Source organism: Adiantum capillus-veneris, chromosome 2 (assembly GCF_014529385.1).
Source record: "Adiantum capillus-veneris isolate H3 chromosome 2, ASM1452938v2, whole genome shotgun sequence".
In the NCBI taxonomy this organism is placed as follows: domain Eukaryota; kingdom Viridiplantae; phylum Streptophyta; class Polypodiopsida; order Polypodiales; family Pteridaceae; genus Adiantum; species Adiantum capillus-veneris.
The window spans coordinates 87969586-87990937 of NC_140932.1; the positions used below are offsets into that span (position 1 = coordinate 87969586).

The 21352-nt window shown below is 44.0% G+C and overlaps 1 protein-coding gene across 2 annotated transcripts in view; it reads right to left on the reverse strand.

Annotated features, from left to right (window-relative positions):
* Positions 1–4319: 4319 nt before the first annotated feature.
* LOC147463140 (uncharacterized) overlaps positions 4320–21352 on the reverse strand; it is a 75161-nt gene continuing 58128 nt past the window's right edge. The window contains exon 5 of one of the 2 annotated variants that reach the window (XM_086487446.1): positions 4320–4863. In XM_086487446.1, the coding sequence (XP_086343572.1) occupies positions 4699–4863 (165 nt within the window). In that variant the 3' untranslated portion in view covers positions 4320–4698. The remainder of the gene's footprint in view (positions 4864–21352) is intronic. The other variant, XM_086487463.1, reaches the window with a different exon arrangement.

Sequence of the window (21352 nt, forward strand, 5' to 3'; positions counted from 1 at the left end):
TCAAATGACACAATCCAGTGAGAAAACACTCTCACAATGCGATGTCAAAACAATATGGCAAAGCAACCACCGAGTGCCAAATGCAATCAAATGCGATTGCAAACCATGCGCATGAACACATAAACTTGCAAGAAAAATACGACGACAGTGTCTTGGCTATCTAACCATAAGAACCATACATGCCATAAACATGCTCAAAACCATGAGCAAATCAAGCGTAAAATCCCCAATCGAGTATACATGAGCTGCCCCAAAGTCTCAACTCCGTGAACATGGAAAACAATCCTATAATCCGAAACACAAAGTGCATAACTGCACTCTACAAGTGAGGCACATACTAGCATAAACTTGCATGCAAACCAACCAAAATATGGCACATATTGATACTCAAAACAACTAAAAATCAGCCCACATATTTCCTCGCAAGGCGAAAAATATCATCCGCCGAAAAGTGCACATCATGTGCATCCACATGGCAATACAAACGAGCATCAAGCATGCACCAAATGTGTATCAAATGAGCATCTAGATCAGCTGAAAATTCAGCTCATAATCATGCTAGAAATGCTTGCAAAACTCTCTGCAAGTCCGTGCACCACACTTTCCAAAATCTGCTCAATCGCACAAGTCAATGTACACCTGTGATGAATCCATTCTCGAATCATGCAAGTCCACAAGAGTGCATACATCCACAAGATGTTCTCAACATATGCGCATAAATTTGTTGAAATTTTCAGCCCACACTCTCTTCACTGAGAGAAAATCATATATGCACAAAACAAGAGAACCAACAAGCTCAATCCAAGCTCTTTGGATGTAGCGAATCAGCTCAGAAAGCACTCATAATCACCACAATATGTATACATCATCTGCAGATCAATCTGCAAGTGTATCTTTGTGTATGTATACATATACACACTCCAAAAAACTCATGCAATGTAAAGGACCTATAAGTAGAAGAACCTGCAAACGTAGACCATCCTGCTGTCTGAACTAGATATCTCCCACTATGCAAAATTTGCAAAAATTTCCTTCTGCAAATTTGTAGAGCATAAAAAAACGGGTTGAAATGCAAGGAATTGACTTGAAACATTGATTCTAACCAAAAGAAATCTGATTTGCAAAATCTACAACCTGTGCTACAAGACCTGCAGGCAGTCTGAGTGAAGTATCTCAAAATCGATGAGGATTTTGAGAAAACTTTCTTCTGCAAAGTTGCAGAGCACAAAAAAACCGTCAAGAACTAGGAGACTTGGTCTGAATGAAAACCTTTTGACAGACCAAAACAGACCTACAAAAACGTGTTGTAGTTTTTTTTTATGCTTCCCTGTCGAGCTCCAATGGTGCTCTCCAATCCTCAAGCTTTGATACCAGTTGAAGTATGTGAGCAAGAGCATGTGTGAGTGTGTGTGCAGCATAGGAGAAGAGAGAAGAAGAGGAGGCTTGTGTTTGTAGGGGTCGAAACTCACTATCAACATGTGAGCCCCCTTTATTCTATTATGTGCATAATGAATAAGTATAGTGGACGGGCACCGGCCTAACCGACCACATGGGACTTTACCCCAACACCTATTACAATAAGCCCTTAGCATATCCTCTATAAATTAATTCACGCTTTTTATTTGGTTACCTATCTAAGGATGATTAATACTAAAGTACAATTGGAGTGTGGCCACACAAGATAACCAAGCAGCCTTGCAAAAAACAATCTGCAAACGAAGGAAGCATCCAAGGCCATCAACAAGGAAAGAAGATTAAAGCAAATAGAAGGCGCTAGGAAGAAGGAAGCCAAAGAAGTTGAGCTAAAAAAAAAAAATGGAGGACAAGCAGCTTAAAGCTAGGCTGTTCCCAAAAGGCTTACAAATCAGGTCAAGCACTTCATTTGTGCACATCGATCCACATATATTTGATAAAGGTAGGGAAGATTCTAAAGATTTCAAACATCCATGGAAGTTTGTTTGCACAACCTTTAAATCCCTTGCAGCATCTCAAAAGAGAAGGTCGTTGAACGCTTAGATATCATGAAAGATCTTCACTTCTACCAACTAGATGTTGATATCTACCTACCTATGGCCATCTTGAAGATGGAAATTAATAGAGAATGGGAAGACTAGGAGATCAAGCGTGCCTCTCCAACTCAAGGGGGGTATGATTTTCAAGATCACCCTACCAATACGATAGCCAAGAGTTTTAACAAAGGTCAACCTAAGTGGAGAATTAATGGTCTAGGAAATTCCTTAAATTTCAAATGTGTATTATGACTCTACAAGGGAACAAAAAGGAGATCCAACATACTATGCAATCCATTGCGACGCACATGTGGATGACATGAAAATGGTGAGGTGAAGCTATCCTCTTGCAAAAAACTTGCCAAGGTTCCCATGTGTAGCTCTCAATATGCAATGATAGAAGACTCATTGTATGTATTTGCTCGTGCCTAGATTTTATGTCCAATCGATGATGGAATTTTTGTGAGTGTTGATCAAGTTGATTGAAGATGGAAGATAAAGCAAAAGACACAAGCTCAAAGTTGAAGACTCAAGTAAAGCTGAGGTGACATCTTTTTTTTTTTTTTTTTGGGGTGGGGGGGGGGGGTCTTTACAAGGAAGGGGAGACTCTCTCTCTCTCTCTCTCTCTCTCTCTCTCTCTCTCTCAACACATACACACAACACACACACACACCTTCCTATTAACTTCCCTGGACAACAGCTCTTGGTAGATCTCTCTCACGCTGGCCAACTTGCACACCATCTGTCTTTAGGAGATGTTTAGAACCAGTTAATTAAGGGGGATCATGGCTCAGCCACCCACCATCCATACAAGGCTCCGCACCTTCTACTTGCTTGACTATTTGTAGTTCAAAAATGCTCTAGTTTTTTTCACATAAAGTTTATTTTTTTTAAGATTACCCAAGAGGAAAAATGCCACCCTCATCAGAGTCGAGGGTGTCAAGGGCCAAAAATTCCTAACCGTCCAAGGTGACTTTCTGAAGCGGATTGCATGCATGCAATCGTTGGATGTTTGACAACTCAACATCCAAAAGTTGAGAGCAGCCATCCAATGATTGCATGCAAAATCAGCGTTCATAATGATTTTTGACGTGACTTGCAGCCACACACATTTCACCACGTCAACATGCAAAGTTTCATTGCATTGGAACAAATCACATTTGACCAAATAAGATGGCGTAATCATGTTTTTTGCCCCCTTCCTTGCCAGGAATAGTTTGTCAGACACCATTCCCCAGGAATGAGGCTCCCACCATGGCCCCCTTCTCCCCATCGATCACCATGCGACTACATCCTTGGGAATGGTCTGTTTCCAAAATCCAGCTGGCTTGAAGGAGTTTTGAATCTCTTCAAGACTGCCTACCCTTGCAAATTATAGGTTCCAATGGCTGATTTTTGTATCAAGTTACTTCTTCTCCAAATCAAAAGCGGTTTCTTATTGAAACCACATGCATGGCATGTTGTGATTGCTTAATTAAGTTGCATGCCCTTCCATGTACTCTTTTATTGAAGCAACTAATTTTTGCATTAACAAATTCTCCTTCTAAGTGCAGCATGCAAGTGCAGGACATTCCTCAAATCTCAATTTTTATCACAAATTTACAAGTTTTGCATATGCAAGGTGGGGTAACCATATTTTGTTATGGAAGACGTCCATATTATACTATTTTGCAAAATTGGTGAGTGGTGTTCTCTCCAACCTCTCCATCTCACATTTGCTCAATACCCAAGTACACAATACACCATGGATTTAAATTTTCCATTCACTTACCTTTTCGACTTGAGAAAAGCTCACCAATTTGTGGGCAAGTCAATCTTCCTCAAACCTTCATGGCTGGTGCAGATATGGATTCTCCTTAGAACAAGGAATTCTCCTTGGTCAAAACCAAGAATGTTAAAGAAATTCACGTACAAAGTACATTAGAGGCACTTCTTCACACTTGATGAGAACATGGACCACCACATAAAAGGAATTGCAAATTTTTTGCATCAAGTTGCACTAATGCTGAACAAATGCCCAAGGGATGCTCCCTCAAGACAAACCCACCCAACGGATAGCTTTCTCATGACAACCTACCCAAGAGGAAGGTTCTACCCATGAGATTGGGACAAGTGCACTTCATAAACGTCTACTACAGATGGAAATCAGCTTATGAGACAAAGATATGGACTTTGGTGTGGTGGGCGGTTTTTTTTTTTTTTGAACGGGGAAGGGGGGAGGGGGGGGGGGAGGGGGGGGGGGGGGGGGGGGGGGGGGGGGGAGAGAGAGAGAGAGAGAGAGAGAGAGAGAGAGAGAGAGAGAGAGAGAGGTTGCTCAAGAAAGCACAACATTTGAACTATTGATGGTTTAATCATGGCTTACTTTGGGGTGTTGGTGGTGGTGGTGGGCTTTTTTTTTTCTTTTTCTTTTTTTTTTGGGGAGGGGGGGGGGGGGCAACAGATTAAGCTTAAGTGCACAAAAGTTAGGCCTTTGAGATGCTTTACATACAAATGAGAATGTTCACATTCCCCTTCAACAGCGTTAAAAATGTCTCAACCATTTGTTGAACAGATACAACCTTTAGCCCGAAGAAAGAGGCTTCTTCAGCAGCTACTAGCATAGCATCAGGAGAGCCCAGTGCAACAGAAGATAAGTAAAGAAAGAAGACTTTCAAAGGAGCTGCTCTTGAAATCCAGAGTATGAACCGCTTTAGGTGATGAGATGATCGCTGCCTTTTAAAAATCCCATGCTGCCAACTGCCAAGCGCACAGTTTTTAGCCCAAATTTTCCACAAACAAGAGCTGTATAGATGTACCACCTACTATAGAAACCACCCATGATAGAAAAACAGCTAGAATAGGTTGATCTCACGCACTGTAAATGAGCCAACAGTTCAATGGTCACACGCAATATCAACGGTTCAAAAATATTATAAATCAAGACTTTATGAACAAAGAGAGGCAATTGATGTCTTTGTTTAAGCAAGAAAGAAATGTGGTAGGTTTAAGCCTGTCACTTTACATATCACATATAAAATGTCACGAAATGATGACGTGTATGACAGTACCAGACCGGACGAATGTTGCGACAGGATTCCCTGAGGGAAATGCGGTAGCAGTATGGACAGGTGCGGACGTGGCACATACAGTGCTGGCATGGCAGTACAGACACCACTGCTTTCCAAATTCCAGCTGAAGTTATTGAAGGCATTGACTTTTTCGTCGCCAGAGCTTTTAGGTTCAGTTTTGCATAACAATTGCTTTTTGGGCCTACGAGCCTTTATAAGAGAGGCTTTGGGATCATTCCATGGTTGCAGATTGCAGAGCAACTCCCCAGCAGTTGTGTTGCTAAATTGGCTTTATCTGATAGAAAAATAATTCTAAATGAATTATTGGATTTATAAGTGAGAGGGTTTTCTCGCTTGGAACACCAAGGAAAATAATTCTAAATGAATTACTGGAATTTTAAGTGAGAGGGTTTTCTCACTGGAGACATCCGAGTAAAGATATTTCTAGTGCGTCATTCATAGTGATGACGGGAGCACTGTGAAAGGGAATATCTGTAAGGCCACCAAGAACCGGTACTTCTGATGCGTCACACATCGGATAGGTGACAGGGACCATCAAGAAGAAGTATCCGACCATTTGGGAACAGACATCTCTGATGCGTCATAGGATGGGTGACATAGAGCATCGCGAAGGAAATTGTACCGTAAGTTCGGTAGGAAACGACTAGGTGATGGGTATTCCTGATGCGTCACAAGGTGGGTGACGGGTGCATCGGAAAGGGAACGTCCATAGTCGAGAGGAAATTCCGAACTGCATTAGAATTGTGCACAAGGAAGAGCAAGCACTTGAATGAAGATGGGTTCATAGTAAACTTTGAGGAAATACAATTTCTTTCTCAGAAAGCAGGTTGCTTTTTGAGAAAGCAAATGCTTTCCCAAGAGGCAGTCTGTGTCTGCATTGCATTTGTGCATGTGGTAGCATCCAGGGACGCCTGGAGAGTATTGTGAAAGCATTGTTTTTAACTTATAAGGATTTATTAAGTTTTCGGCAGGTTCAAAACATTTTTAAGTGACCGGCCGCCCACTTAAGAAGTGACAGCCATCTGATAAAAGCAGCAAAAACCAGCCAATGCTTTCTCTCTCCCTCTTTATGGCAGAAGCGCACCAAAAAAAAAAAACGACAGCGATCTCTACGCGGGCAGCCAGCGCTGAACTATTCCTGCCGTGGCCAGGGAGCTATAAAAGCATCACACGCCCTCTCTGAGAACAGGAGTTGCCAGCGCAAGCAAGAGGAGACTTTGCCGCCAGAAGATACAAGAGATCGCGAGACTACAAGGCACGGAGGTCGTTTTTCCCGCGCAAAGAGTGACAGATATCAATTGTGGATTCGCCAAACGAATTGTTGTTCCATGTTTGAGTGTGTTTGCACATGCACTACCTCTTCATGAGGGAGTAGGAGCAGAGGAAGGCATGAGCCTCTGCAGGAGAAAAGGGCTCTAGAGCCAGATCAGCCCAAGGGTTTTGTGCCCGAATTTGGGAAGTACATCCACGGATCCGAGAGTGGTAGACTCTCGAGATGTGATCCGGAAGTTGAAATTCCCAAGGGAAGGACTTCGTGTCCAGGAAAGTAGAGTTATTCTGCAAGAAGAGGACTATGGAAACCAAGTCGGAAGAGAGTTGTAGGGATGCTATACCCTGAGTCTGGAAGGTGAGATCCAGAGGCGAGAACCTTGGTTCTTGAGAATTGGGAATAAGGAACGGAAGTTCCTTGGAATAGGGTTTTGCCCTAGGAAAAGGAGGCCGAGGCTTCCAGGAACCATCAAGTCTTATTCTAGAACGAACGTGGTATTACGTTCGGTTCAAGTGCTTGTATAGACTTCTCCTCAGTAATAAAGATAATATTACGGGGAGGGGGGGACCAACCCATCTTCTGGTCTCCACTACTGTGTTGATCTTCTCACTCTCTATCTCTATCACACTCTCTCTATTTCTCTCTATCTACCCTCTCGCTTCAGTAATAAGTGATAAATCCTTTTTATCCGAGTATATTTTATATTGTTATGCTCCCCGTTTGTGAAAAGTTGTATCTGTGATCATGAATTAACAAAGTAGTACCACAAGGGGTGCCTGACTTAGAGAACTCCGCTCCACTCTCTTTTGCAAGTTCGACCGTTTGTTGTTCTTAGTTCAATCGTGGGCGGAGAACTCCGCTACACTGTGTCTTTTTTTCAAGTTCGAGTGTTTGTTGTTCTTAATTCAATCGTGGGTCTGTTGTCAATTCACCGCCTTGTCAATGACTTGCCAGTACAATGGTATCAAAGATCTAGTCAATTTCTCTTGTGGAGGATCCAATCCCCGACAGCTTACAATAGACGTCGTGGACGCAGCAGCAGCAGATACACACTGACGCATAGCAACTATAACATTCGTGTTATATTTAAAATACACGACTTCACGTTTTTTTAAGGTAGCGTACGTAGCATTGACGAAAAATGGGTTTTTGAACCTTATTTTTAATCAAAAGAAGGATGGTACGTTATGCCTTTGTATTGATTATCTTAGATTAAATTAGGTAACAGTCAAGAATAAGTATGCAATATCAAGGATTGATGAGTTACTTGTTCTGGTACTGAAGCATTATGGACAGCCACTACAGGTGAAAAGTCATCTCTACCATTTTTAGTGTGAATAGCAAGAGGCTTTTTATGGTCTTGCTTACTCTTATATATTGAAAGTTAAGTTTTAGAATTAACATTTAAGTTTTGAATCTTGACAGTTTGGTTAGTGAAAGTTGAAAATTGAATCTATTTATGAATATTTGTGTCACGTCCTACAATTCATAATAAAACCTATCATACCTAACTTACACCTAGGGCTGCTACCGCCTCATGTTGCTCTCTCGCTTCTGCCTCTTCGTTAGCCTTCTCTTCTACTGCTACATACTCGTACTCTTCGTTAGAGCATTACAACCGGGTACAGGACGGGATGTATAATATGTGTTCAAGGACCCAAATAGAAAACGTGGTTTTTTTTATTTTCTTCCATGCCACGAGGGAAGGATAGTCCGGTTGTGGAGCCCGAGGGCTGACGGCCCAACACCCAACCTGAACTTGCAGAGATTGCAGAACAAAGGTGATGAGAGGAGGTGTAGCTCCACATGGATTGCCTTCTAGCTTTTTTTACACCAAGAGTGGCAGGGTATAGTCGGCCCTAAATCCACGACACCGATGAAGGGCAAAGCACAGCCGAAGACATCTACCAACAAGAAGGGTTCCAACTCAATCTATCAGTCAAAGAAATTCAGCGAGATCCAACGACAAGAGTGCCAGCAGTTGGTTAGTATGGGGTATGTTCCGCTCACAAGCAACTGAAGCGAACTCTTTTCTGTGCAAGGCAGAAAGCCCCTTTTTTTCAAACATGGCGGTCATGGGTGCTTGCGTTGATGAATTTGATTCTCAAGGCGTTGGTAGGGATGCTTATGGGAAACATCACAGAGATGCAAATGACTTGGACGAGGAGGACTTGGACAGCATCAACGAGCAAGAAGAGAAGATCTTGGGGCCTCGAAAGAAGAGAGCCATGCCTTGCAAATACAGAAATCACTATAGATTACCCTAAGGGCGATGAAGATGAGGACGAAGATGAAGAGCATGATGAGGAAGACCACATGTCTCCTCCGGCCTTTGGTACACCTATATGTGATGACTTCCAAGACTAGAAGGGCAAAGAAAGATATCAGATGGTGGACTAGGTGTCAAGTAACTCAAATTTGATACTTTCTTCGAATTTCGAGAAAGGAATAAAGCCTTGGTGTTTATTCGGCAATTCGGCACAGCTTCCTCAGGAAGCAGCTCCCAAAGTCACGAAGGCAGCCTCTCTCATACGAACTTGGTGGTCAACATTGTTGTTGCGCAGACAAACACCATGCAATTGGGTGGGCTTTAAGCACCAATTCTCATCATTGTGGTTGATGCCGAAGTATGGAGCCAATAATTTGACTGCTTCAAACCATTTTCAGATAATAGAGGATGACACACTTGACAATTGTACAATCAAAGACTTCGGGGATGTTTTTCTACATGTAGCTTCTCTACATGTAGCATGTTTCAAAAAGGTCCTCCGCCATGCTTCCGACGGATACTCATTGCGAAGAAGATCCTTGATTTTCTAATTAAGTCAATAAAGAAGAAGACCTCCAAATGAAAGCATAAGGCTAAAAAGTAACTATAACGGAAGAAGTCGGTCACTCCACGGATGTGTCCCAAGCAAAAGGCAAAGTAGTTCGAGCAAGGGAAGTGCTATGGTTGTGATGAGGTTGGGCACATTTTGGTAGTGTGTACAAAGAAACAAGAAAAGCTAGAAGACAAACCAAAGACTTCAAAGGCAGCAGAAAAGCGGACAGTAGAGAAGGAAAAACAAAAGCACGACCTTTAGCCAATCTCATGAGGATGCCTAAGCATCACGAGCATGACAGTACTAAGCTCTTCACAGCGCGGAGCAAAGTATGCGACCAAGCGGCCTTGATTTTCTTCAACAAAAAAGCGTTTAATTCACCTAAGATGGCGGCTCAACTAGGACTTAAGCCTAAGGAGATGGGGCCACAAATGGACATAATCTTAACAGCACCAACGAATGAGGTAGTTATGTCACCTCTCATAGGCAAGCGTCACTAGCATTGTCAGGACTTTAATATCATGCCACTTGAGGGGTGTGATATTCTCTTAGGGATGTTCTCTTAAGGATGCCTTGGCACCACAAGCACAATGTGTTAGTGGACTCTGGGGGTAGGGAGCTAGTTGAAGAATAGCAAAGGCAAAGATCTTGTATAGGATGAAATCTAGGGGGAATTGGTCCCTAATGTAAGAGTGTGCAACGAAAAGAGAGAGAGAGAGAGAGAGAGAGAGAGAGAGAGAGAGAGAGAGAGAGATGCATGGATGAAAGGCTGGTGAGCCCAGGCCACAAATATAGTTAACCAAAGGAAGGTTGGTGGACAAACATTTTTGATATTTAACAAAAATGTTTGTCTGCGAACCTTACTTTGGCTAATTTAACACAACCAAGTATAAAACCCTCATCCTAAAAATATGAAAATAGCCAAAACAGGTCTAAGATGGGCAAAATGCTCATCCAAACCCAAAATATGCTTGAGATCCTTATGCAGCAGGTGTACGAGTAGCCAACCCACAACCAAGGGCCATTGCACGTGAGATGAAAAGTTTGTAAGCAAGAGGAAAATGGAAGGTGAGCATAATGCTCTAACACCCTCCTTACAGCAAATGCTAAAAAGCTACTGATGAAAATACAAGAATCGTGACAAATATGGAGGAGAAAAATTCCCGAAAGAATGAGCGTCAAACCCACAAAACAACGACCGATATAGCACCAATGTGATGATGACCGAGACTGAGATGACATCGATGAAGTCACATGAGGAAGCTAATAGAGTGACCATGTACGAAACAAGTCACTGAAAGTTTTAGAGGAAGAGACCAAAAACAAGTGTAAGATAGCTCATTGATGACGATCACTGTCACAAACGGGAGCGCGCACGAATATTCAATAGACTTAAATAAATAAAATGTGATAAGAGAGAATAGGGAGAAGAGCAAATAAGATGATCGAAACAGTATGGGTTGGTCCCCCCCCCAAAAGAGTATCCTTATCAATGGGAAGAATCTTATACAAGCCCAAGAGCCAGAGAAACCCTCTGTTTTAAATCTCACAGGTAATTCCTTTCCTTTTCAGGAACTCTAGGAACGAAGCTCTCTAATCAGTGGTCCACCAATTTGATCTCAAAGCACAACCGCTCTGCAGACCGTATTGAATTCTTTCTGGAATCCCTCGAGCCCACGCTGAAGCATCCTTGCTCAAATCTCAAAGATTGAGTACTTGCAAAACACAGTTTTCAGAAAGCAATTGCATTTCTTGAAAGCTACTCGAAACCCATCTTCATTCAAGTGCTTGCGTGCTAAGCGTAAATCATCCTCAATTTGGATTTCCTGCTCAAACCAAAGAATATTCGCTTATTGATGCTTCCGTCACCCATCATGTGACGCATCAAGAATCTCCTCTATAAGTCTCTCATCCATCAAACTTGTGGAACAACTCCTTAGCAATGCTCTACATCACCAATCAAATGACACATCAGAGATGTCCGTTCTTGATGGCTTATTCAATCCCCTAGATCTTCATATCTAACTTAACGATTCTAGTATGCACAAATGTAAATAGTCCCAATTTCATATAATTGCCGATGCTTTGAATGTTTTAAAACCGGGCATACTTTCAATACATGTCCTCAAAGAGCCTCGACGTCTTCAAAGCAACCTCCCGCTCCAACGGCAGATAGATCCCCAAGGCACCCCCATCTAAGAGAGCTAGACTTGCTATTGGACTAGTACATAATATTTATGGCATAAACCTTGAAAGTTCAAATAAATTGTGTGAAGCATATGGCAAAGTCAACGGCTTGAAAGCCCTGATTTCCTTTGATCCAAGCACTACTGAAAATTTCATCCATCCAGAACTCCTCAAACAGATGGATTTTGACTACGATGCATAGGGTGGAGAGCTTGAAGTGTTTTGTTTTGTTTTAGGAGTCGGCTTGGACACTCCCGACCGTTCCCCTCATACACCAAAAAGTGCACAAGAAGAATGACCAAGACTATGCACCCAAGCTCCTAGGGCAAACGCTTTTGTCACTAGTTTACTCTGGACTACGTGAGGCTTTGCTTCCCCAAGAGGCCAGAATTATCTACACTCTTAGGGTAGTGCCCTTGAGAGACCCATCTCGATGACTAGTTATGAGCGTGACAGCGACCAAGTACCTCTGTTCAAACTCGGAAATCGGTTCCGCTCATTGGTGCTCTTCCGGTGACCATTTAGGAAAAGCCAATTTCCACATTATGAAGTTGGGCAATTGCGATGTTCTTTTGGGCATGCCTTGGCACGACAAGAATGACGCAACACTCCAGATCCCAACTCGCACGATCACTTTGATGCAAAAGGACAAGCCACCTGTCCTTAGAGTTCGTATGTCTGAACAAAAACCCGAATGAATTTTCTGGTTGCTTTGTATTTAGGTACTTTTGGAGCTTTGTTTGAGAAAGTATTGATTGAAAATTGTTTGAAATAAATTGTATATGGTTTAAACCTGTCTTGGTGCCAATTTGAGAATTGTTTGAATCTAGCTTTAATGTTGGTTTCAATGATTTGTGATTTACTCCCACGTGGCACTATCAGTGCGATTTGCGGGATGGCCCGTACAATCGTCCACGTCAGCATGTCAATGTGAATTGCAACGGTTCCGTACCCAGCAATCCACGTCATCACTTTTTATGCTAGCCAAGGTGTGTGGGTCTTGCTTTATTTTAGGCCCCATTAGTCGGGGTCCTGAAGTTGGTGAAAACTTTTGCTTCTATTGCCTCTAGGGTTTAGGCCCCTAGGTCGGGATCTACAAGTTGGCTCGGGTCTTTAGTGGCTTGACGTGTCAACAGTTTGTGACATCCCTCCTTGAAAGAAGAGTAATCGTCAGCAATTATAGTATATCTGCAAAACAACTCAAGTTGGTTAAACAATATCCAAGGGACATTCATTTTTCTCATTCCAAAGCGGAGCTCTTGATATTCTGGAGTAGCAAAATTAGCCATCACACCCACGTAGCAAAATTGGCCATCACACCCAGACCGCGCTGATCTGTAACAAGTGTCTCGATGCACTAAAATTAAATACCCAAGCAATCTCACCCAATTAGGAATATTCACTTGTTGACACATCACAATGCAACACAAATGCTCACATATGCACACAACGAACAGCGCCGCTAAGCACTCCTCCGGGACAGACGGTCTGCGGCATGAAGCTACTCAACGACTACCTTGTCACTCCCCCCGCAAGTAACCTAAGAAGCTCCGGGTCATGAGCTCAGAGGACTGATACAACCAAACACTCCACAGACACCCGGTCTACGTAGTTTAGAGGTTTTTCAACATACAATGAAACGCTCCCTAGACAACTTGGATGAAGAAGAAACCAATGCGGATTTCAACGCGACTCGACCTCCTTCCAACGATAGTCGACTCCCATCCGATCACCTCTCGAGTCAGCTTTGAAGAAGAAACCTACACCGGCGGCATCTAGACAGAGAGTGTACTCAGAGGATGAATATGACGAAGCGCTAGAGCGACGAGTCAGCAAACTCATGAAGACCAAGAGGGAGTCATGAAAAAAACGAGTCCAGCAGTAGACTATCCCCGCTACTTGGGTCGCAAATCTACCTTTGAGGCCGCCAGTAAACCAAAGAAGCGTGTTCGCTTCAAGGATGATCCCAGTTCATCATCGCCCTCTTCTGATATTTTGGAGAGTTTCTCTTTCTGTCACAAGACGGGCACCACGTGCCAATAGAAAAGAACAGACTTAACATACTTTTAGCACTTCAATAACAACTAAAACTGAAAGAGAGAGAGCACACGCGACACAGAGTGGCGGTATTCCACCCCAGAGAGTATTGACCCCAAACCTTGGCGCCCCTTTCAATATTTCTTTATATTACTTGAACTCAGTACAATGCCGATACTCGCGCTCTACACCTTCACCCAGAAGAGTGCCAAAGACTGAGCCCTCTAAACTTATTTCAAGGCCCTTGGCCTTGAAAAGCAGTTTACATGAAAAGCTTGAAACTTAAAAGCAACTCGCCCAAGAGTTGGCGCTGAAAATTAGACACCATAAATCACGGAAATCCGTACAGGCTGCCATGTCAGCAAGTCATCGCAAACTCCGGAATTCCGTATTAGCCCGCCACGTCATCAGGCTCCACGCAAAAAAGCTTGTGTATGTGTGTGTGTGTGTGTGTGTGTGTGTGTGTGTGTGTGTGTGTGTGTGTGTGTGTGTGTGTGTGTGTGTCACGTGCACACCTAACCCTACGTACATGTGGACAAGCTACTTCAGGTCTAGGGTTCAGGTCAGCTTAGGAAGTGTTATGGCACCTTTGTGAGCCTGTGCGCAGGCCCTGCATGTCCAAGCACTTAAGAGTAAGTGTATATCCGCTAGCATGATCATCAACATGACATTCAGTAACCATCATGAGCATTTTACAATGCATAGAACCCATTTTCCCCAATTAATCAATTTTTTACTTATTATTTAATAAGTGATTTTGTTGGGAAACTGGGTAGAGCAAATTTGCTAAGTGTCTATAAAAGAAACCTAGCACTAGCACTTTCTGGCAAAAGAGGTAACAGAAGTTCCAGTAGCTTGCAGTGCACCTTCTCAACAAGACCGGCAAGAGACCTAGCGTTTTCAGCCAACAGAAGCTGAACAACCAAGCGTTGATTAGCTTGGCCTTTGCCAGTTTGCAGATTCAGCCTAGCGTTTGCAGATTCCAACGTCAAATCAGCCCAAACACATCAATGGTTTCAGTTTTCAGCACTTAGACACCGCAGAATCAGCCCTTAGCCACGCAGATGTCACCTACCCGCAGCAGATCCTCGCCGTACCGTCAGATCAGCCAGCGTTTTCAGATTTCAGCCCACTGTTCGCAAATTCAGCATCTGCGTTTTCAGCGCATCGTCATGCGTCATCGCCATCACCTTCCTCGCTGACACAGTGTCAGTATCCAGCAGAAACTCAGAAGATTGCAGATTTCAGATTTTCAGCCCTAGCGTTTTCAGATTTCAGCCCGTCCTCGTCCTCGTCATCGTCATCATTGTCGTCGGCATCGTCCGCAAGTCCATTGCATCTAGACTATTGTACTAGATTTGTGCAATCAATAGCATAGACCATAGCCGCGTTCCCTAGGCCCTGGAACGCTAGAACGCCGTTCCCTCCAACCCTGCAAGGCCGAATGTCCCGGAACGTTTTGCTGTTCCAAGTGACCACCTGATACTAGAACGGCCAGCTCTCAAAAATGGGCAGAAATGGGCAGTTTTTTGCAAATTTGTAGTTAACATTAGGAGTTTTCTAGAAAACAGTATCAGAGCTTCGACAGTGTTCTATATCACTCAAGGAAAGAACCACAATAATTTTTTTGCTTGTTGCCATCGCACGTAACCCAAGCCCACTTGGGCGTGTCGATTACTAATCGTGTTTTTGAAGAGTGACAGGTAACCCAAGAGAGAAGGGCTTGTCCGGCCTCCCCTCGTTCCTCTTTTCACTCATTAAGAGCGGACTGTGCACTTAGCGGCCGGCCAATCGACGTGAGGTGGGCAAAAGCAACCTTGGTGTGAGCGCAAGGCCGCCAAGGGGTGCGCCCCCACAGGGAAGAGTCGAGCTCGGGTAAGAGAAAAGCCTCTTCTCAAACATCGATTGCAAGCTAAAGAACTCAGAACCTCAAGAACTCAAGAACTCAAGAACTCAAGAACCTCAAGAACCCAAGAACCTCAAGAACCCAAGTTCCTCGTGAACTTAAGTACCCAAGATCTCAGTGTATGGTCATCACTCGAAGCGGAATGGATACTTTGCGTGAAGGTGATGAGCATGGAGGTGGTGTAGAAGAATTTTCTCCACCAGCAGATTTTTTCGACCCTCCCCCTTCCCCATCTACGCCACGGGTTGTACCAAAACCTATGGAGACTTTAGTCAAAACGATGATGGACATGATGCTACAACAAGAGGCGCAACGCGCAGCCTTGGATCGTGAGCGTGATCAAGCGCGCTTGGCGGCCGAAAAAAGAAAGGCAGCCTTGGATGGCTAGCGTGATCAAGCACGCTTGGCGGCCAAAGAAAGAAAGGCAGTCTTGGATCGCGAGCGCAAAGAAAGAAAGGCAGCTTTGGAGCTCGAGCGTGAGCAAGCACGCGAAGCTCAACGCATAGCAGCCGAAGAAAGACGAGCTGCCTTGGAATTAGAGCGTGAGGCGTAGAGAGACCAACGCATGCAAGAGTTGGTCCTACAGGTACTCACCTCGAAACCCGAGCCGGTCAAACATGTGGGCAATTCATCAGGTAGCACAAGCAAAGATTCGGAATCCAACAATCCAATCATTGAGACGTTGACGTTCAGTAAGTATGACGGTAAGATGGATGGTAATCTTATTCATTCTTGGTTGCATCAATTTAATGCTTACTTTGTGACAACTAAGAAAACAGGAAATAGCAAAGTTTTGACGACATCCATGTATCTTGTCGGTGATGCCATTAATTGGTATCACGCATGGCAAGCATAGTCACTAGGGAGGCGTCCCGAGGAGTGGGAACGGGGGACAAGGGACAGGGCTCAAATGGATTTTTAGTGTAAAAAAGAGGACGGGACGGCAAGTGGGGACAAGAAACCCAAAAATGGGCATCCCTTGTGACTATGATGGCAAGAGGCACAGTTGACCGCGCACCTAGAGGAAGCCCAAGAAGGCATGCCACTTTCCTTCAATTGGGCCGACTTTCAAGACAAGCTCAAGGCAAGGTTTATGCCACCTCAGACTTAGCGCGGTTGAAAGAAGATTGGCGCAATCTCAAGCAAAATGGTATGCCACTCATGTCTTTCTCTAACTGTGTTTTGCAGCTCGGCACCCAATTATGCAAATCAGATGATGAGCGCAAAGAGACATTCCTTTTCGGGTTGGACGAGTATATCAAGTTTGATGTAGAAGTATTCGACCCCGTGGATCTCAACAAGGCAAAAGGGAAAGCCTAAGGAGAACAAGTCTTCTCACAGTACCTCTCAGACTCCTCAGAACCCACGGAACGGTAAGAACGGTAAGAATGGTAAGAACGATAACTCTTCTAGCCAATCTTCCTCTAATCCTTCGGAAAAGAACTCTCAAAATGAATCTAACGCACCTGCTAAACCTAAGCTAACCCCATATGAAAAGGCCGCACAAGGAATTATAGGAGGATACATAACGGCAGAAGAACAAGTCATTTATGCTAAGAAAGGTCGATGTTATCAATGTCAAGTCAAGGGTCACATTAAGAAGGCTTGTCCTAAGACAGCACCACCTAAAGAACCCAAAGCACCGATAGCTACCACAAGCACTTTAATGTACCAATCTGAGTCTCCACATGTTTCTGACACACACATTGATGAGTCTCTCAATGTTATGGTCATGTGAAGGGTCAGCGTTTTGTCATATTGTTTGATTCGGGCAATATGCATGATGTGATTGGTGCCCCTCTTGTAGAGAGATCCCGCCTAGAGGTTAGCCAGAGAACTCCTCTCGAGGTGTCAGGCTTCGCTCCCGGTATGGACTCTCATGACGCAAGAGTGCCTTGATGTGTTATTCAGTGTTCAACAAGCTTCCTTCCGTAGAAAATTTGCCGTGTCTCCTCTCTCAGGATGTGATATGATTTTGGGCATTAGATGGTTTCATGAGCATAACCCTCTCATTGATTGGGCGGACAATACTCTCACTCTAAATGCCAAAAATAACTCTCCCATGATCATTTCTAGTGAGGAGGGTCTACATTCTTTACCTCTCATTTCTAAAATCCGATCAAATAACACGTTTATTCATGTACAATGTGTTTAAGTACCATGGTATGCCACAATCGATTGTCAGTGATTGTGATCCTCGCATGGCAAGTTTGTTCTGGAGAGGATTGTTTGAGAACATGGGCACTACGCTAAGTTCTCGTTTTCATTTCATCCACAAACTGATGGACAGTCAAAAGAGGCTAATTCTATTGTCTTGGATCTGCCAAAATGTTATGTGTCAGATAATAAGAGCAAGTGGGAACAGTATTTGCCTATGCTTGAGTATGCGTACAACAATACGGTGCATTGGTCGATTGACAAAGCACCTTTTGAGATTGTTGAAGGCGGCAAAAAAGTTCCTCCCGTTTTGCATACAAAGGACAAGATCTTTGAGGCAGATCGATAGGTTGAGAACATGGATGAAATGTACAAGAAAATTAAAGTTGCCTTGGAGAACACTCAGACGAAGCAAAAAAAGGTTGATCGTCACCGTCGTGAATTGCTGTTATCGCCTAATGATTGGGTTCTGTTAAGGTTTGAGAAGGCAAGGTTAAAGAAGATGAAGGGCAAGCAACGGCTATTTCCTAAGCTCAGGATATGTTACTATGGGCCCTTTCAAGTGCTTAATAAGATCAATAATCTGGCTTACAGGCTGAAATTGCCTGATGCGTGGAAGATCACAATGCATTTCACGTGAGTCTTCTAAGACCCTTCGTGAGTGATGTGCCAGAAGATATGCCAGAGGAGGATCAGCCAGAAGTTGAGGAACATGATGAGATAATGGTACCTGAGCAAGTTTTGGCACATAAGGACAAAAAAGTTAAAGGACAGTATGCAAGACGCTTCTTCGTGAAGTTCAAGAACTATCCACCTATGGATGCAAAGCGGATGAAAGAGTATGAACTGTCAGAGGCACCAAATGTATTGCAGCTTTACCTGGAAGCCTTTGGGTTACGGTCTACTTATGCCCCAACCCAACCAAATCCCATACCCGCAGCAGATCCTCACCGTACCGTCAGATCAGCCAACGTTTTCAGATTTCAGCCCGCTGTTTGCAGATTTCAGCATCTACGTTTTCAGCGCATCGTCGTGTCGTCATCGTCATCGCCATCGCCGTCATCGCCATCGCCGTCCTCGCCGACAGAGTGTCGGTATTCAGCAAAAAGTCAGAAGATTGCAGATTTCAGATTTTCAGCCCTAGCGTTTTCAGGGTTCAACTCGTCCTCATCATCGTCATCATTGTCGTCGGCAAGACAATTGCATCTAGACCATTGTACCAGATTTGTGCAATCAATAGCATAGACCACTCTCGCCATAGAAAAGGGGGCCCTTGGAGGAGGGATTGAGAACCGCTGTCTAGTGTCGTATTCTTCTCTCTCTCTCTCTCTCTCTCTCTCTCTCTCTCTCTCTCTCTCTCTCTCTCTCAGCACCTTCATTCACAATGTCATTCACTTTGGTTGTGATCATTGCACTCTCTCACTAAAGGAAAGGAAGGCTCTCCCTCCCGTAAGTAAAAGGAACCCTTGAGCACAATTCGAAGCACTCATCTTGAGCAAAGAACAACACACACTTCCGTTGCACCTTACAGTGTGCATGTTGGGTCCAGCTTTATTTTAATGCCTTTATGTCAATTGGGCCCCATCCTCAGACGGGGTCCCATAAATTGGTGGAAACTTCTTCCGCTTCTTCTTCTTCTACTGCTTCTGCTTCTGAAACCGGCCCGTGGGGCGATAGGCGTTGGCTTTCACCCGAAACTCTCTACTTTAGACACACACAGAGAGAACGTGCAAAGGAAACCTGCGACAAGAATTAACACTTAAGTACACACACGGCTCGGAAGCTAGAATGCTCCGAGCAGACGCCGACAACCTGTAGGCCCCAAAATTGGCGCCCCTTTCAATATTTCTTTATACTTTGAGAGGGTAAATTTACAAAGTAGAGTCCTGGGAATCCTTTGTCTATATCCAACTAGATACCACTTGATTTGGCCAGATTTCGGCAACATAACAATCCCAAAACTTGCGTGAAACCAATTCCCCTGCCCGAACTCACTTCCACTGGCATAAACCCTTTGATTCCTGCCCAAAAACAGTAAATTCAGCACACTGTATTTACTGGTTTTTTCCCTGTTTTCAGCCCCAAACAGTCCCCTAACTGTCCTCTGCCAGTGGGGCACTATTCCCATTGGTTCTCGCATCCCCATGGCTGAAAAACAGTCAATTTTCTGCGCATACACAGTGCTGAATTTGCACCTGTACGGTGAGGTTATGACCCTCACCGGTGCCTGCTTTGGAGTAGCAGCTAGCTACCCCTGTTCCTACTTAAGGAGGCTCTTGCCTCAGCACAAAAGCATGAACCCACACAACTGTACATCAGTCAAATGAAGAGCCCTCTTGTGGGGCATCACGTAACTGCACGTAGGGGGGGGAGAGAGCATTGTGTAGCCTGCAGGGCATCACTCCTAGCACCACACTTTACATAGAGGGAAAGGAAGCACTCCATAGCTCTTAACCTATGGCAGGTTCTCAATGAAGCATCCCCCTAGCATAAATCAAGCGCCCCCTCTTCTGCCCTTGACATGTAATGCATCTGTGAACAAATAGATGCAAAAAGGGGAAGATTTCCATGGCTGCTAAAACCTGTGTATCGCTGAAAACGCAGCAAAACAGCCCTGTAAACACACATCTGATGCCTTCCAATGCTGAAAATGAGCTCCTTGGACCTAGGCAAAGTCATGGGAAGCTCAAAAATGAAGAGAAATGGCTGAAAATCAGAGTTATAATCCTCCAAAAAGTCAGTTACGAGTTTTGTTCTCCCAAACTTGGTATATTGGCCAAAAAGTGCCGCTTGGCACTCATACATGCAATCTCCCCGCATTGGGCTTCCTGCTTAAAAATCTCTCAACTGGTGCATCAGTTGACTTCGGAGCAGAGTAATAAAATGTTCCCCTTGTCATACCGAAGGTAATGACGCGAACACATTTCGTGGCCCAAAATAGAAATTCCCTAAATTTTAGGAGATGCTTCCGTTGGGCTCCCATTGGTCTTCTGACCGTCTATCCTCATGGGGACCGCATCCAAAAGTGCAATGTGGCCCAACTGTTGGATACTTTCTGTTGGTAGTCCCACCTTGACTTTATGCCTTTATTGAGTTCACTTCCTAGTATCCACCAACTTGCTAAGTGCGACGGGGGGACCTACATGATCTTGAAGTGAGCCTAGACATCCTTTTACTTTACGAGTTCCAGTGTCGACCAACTTTCCGTCTACGGCTGAAACTACCGTTCACATTGGCCATACAATGTCCGACCATTTGCAACTTCAAAAAGAGGGTCTCAAAAATTAAACAAAAATCATTGGAAAGAAACCAACAACTAAGGTTAGCAGTTGCCACGTCCTTGTGACAGCTTCTTAGGGTTTAGGCCCCTCAGCCGTTATCTGAAGGTTGGCTCTGTTCTTCAGTGGCTTGGCACGTCAGCAGTTTGTGACATCCCCCCTTCTTGAAGGAAAGTAATTGTCCGCGATTACAACATATCTACAAAACAACTCAAGTTAGCTCAAAATCTACGAGGGACATTCAGTTTGCTCTTCTTTTGGTTTTTATTAAGGAGTTGGCTTCTCTTTTTGGCTCTTTTGTTAAGGAGTTGGCTTCTCCTTTCGTCCAAATCGAAACTCTTTGATATTCCGGCATAGTAAAATTAGCAATCACACCCAGACCGCACTGATCTTCCACGGGTGTCTTGATGCGCTAAAATTACATACCCAAGCAATCTCATCCAATTAGGAATATTCATTGGTTGGCACATCACGATGCGACATGAATGCTCACATATGCATGTTACAAGACATAGAAACGTAAAGTCGCCGATGAACACTCCTCCCACATAACCTAACAAGGTCCGGGCCGGGAGATATTCAACGACTTCCTCATCAATCCTCCCTCATAACCTAGAA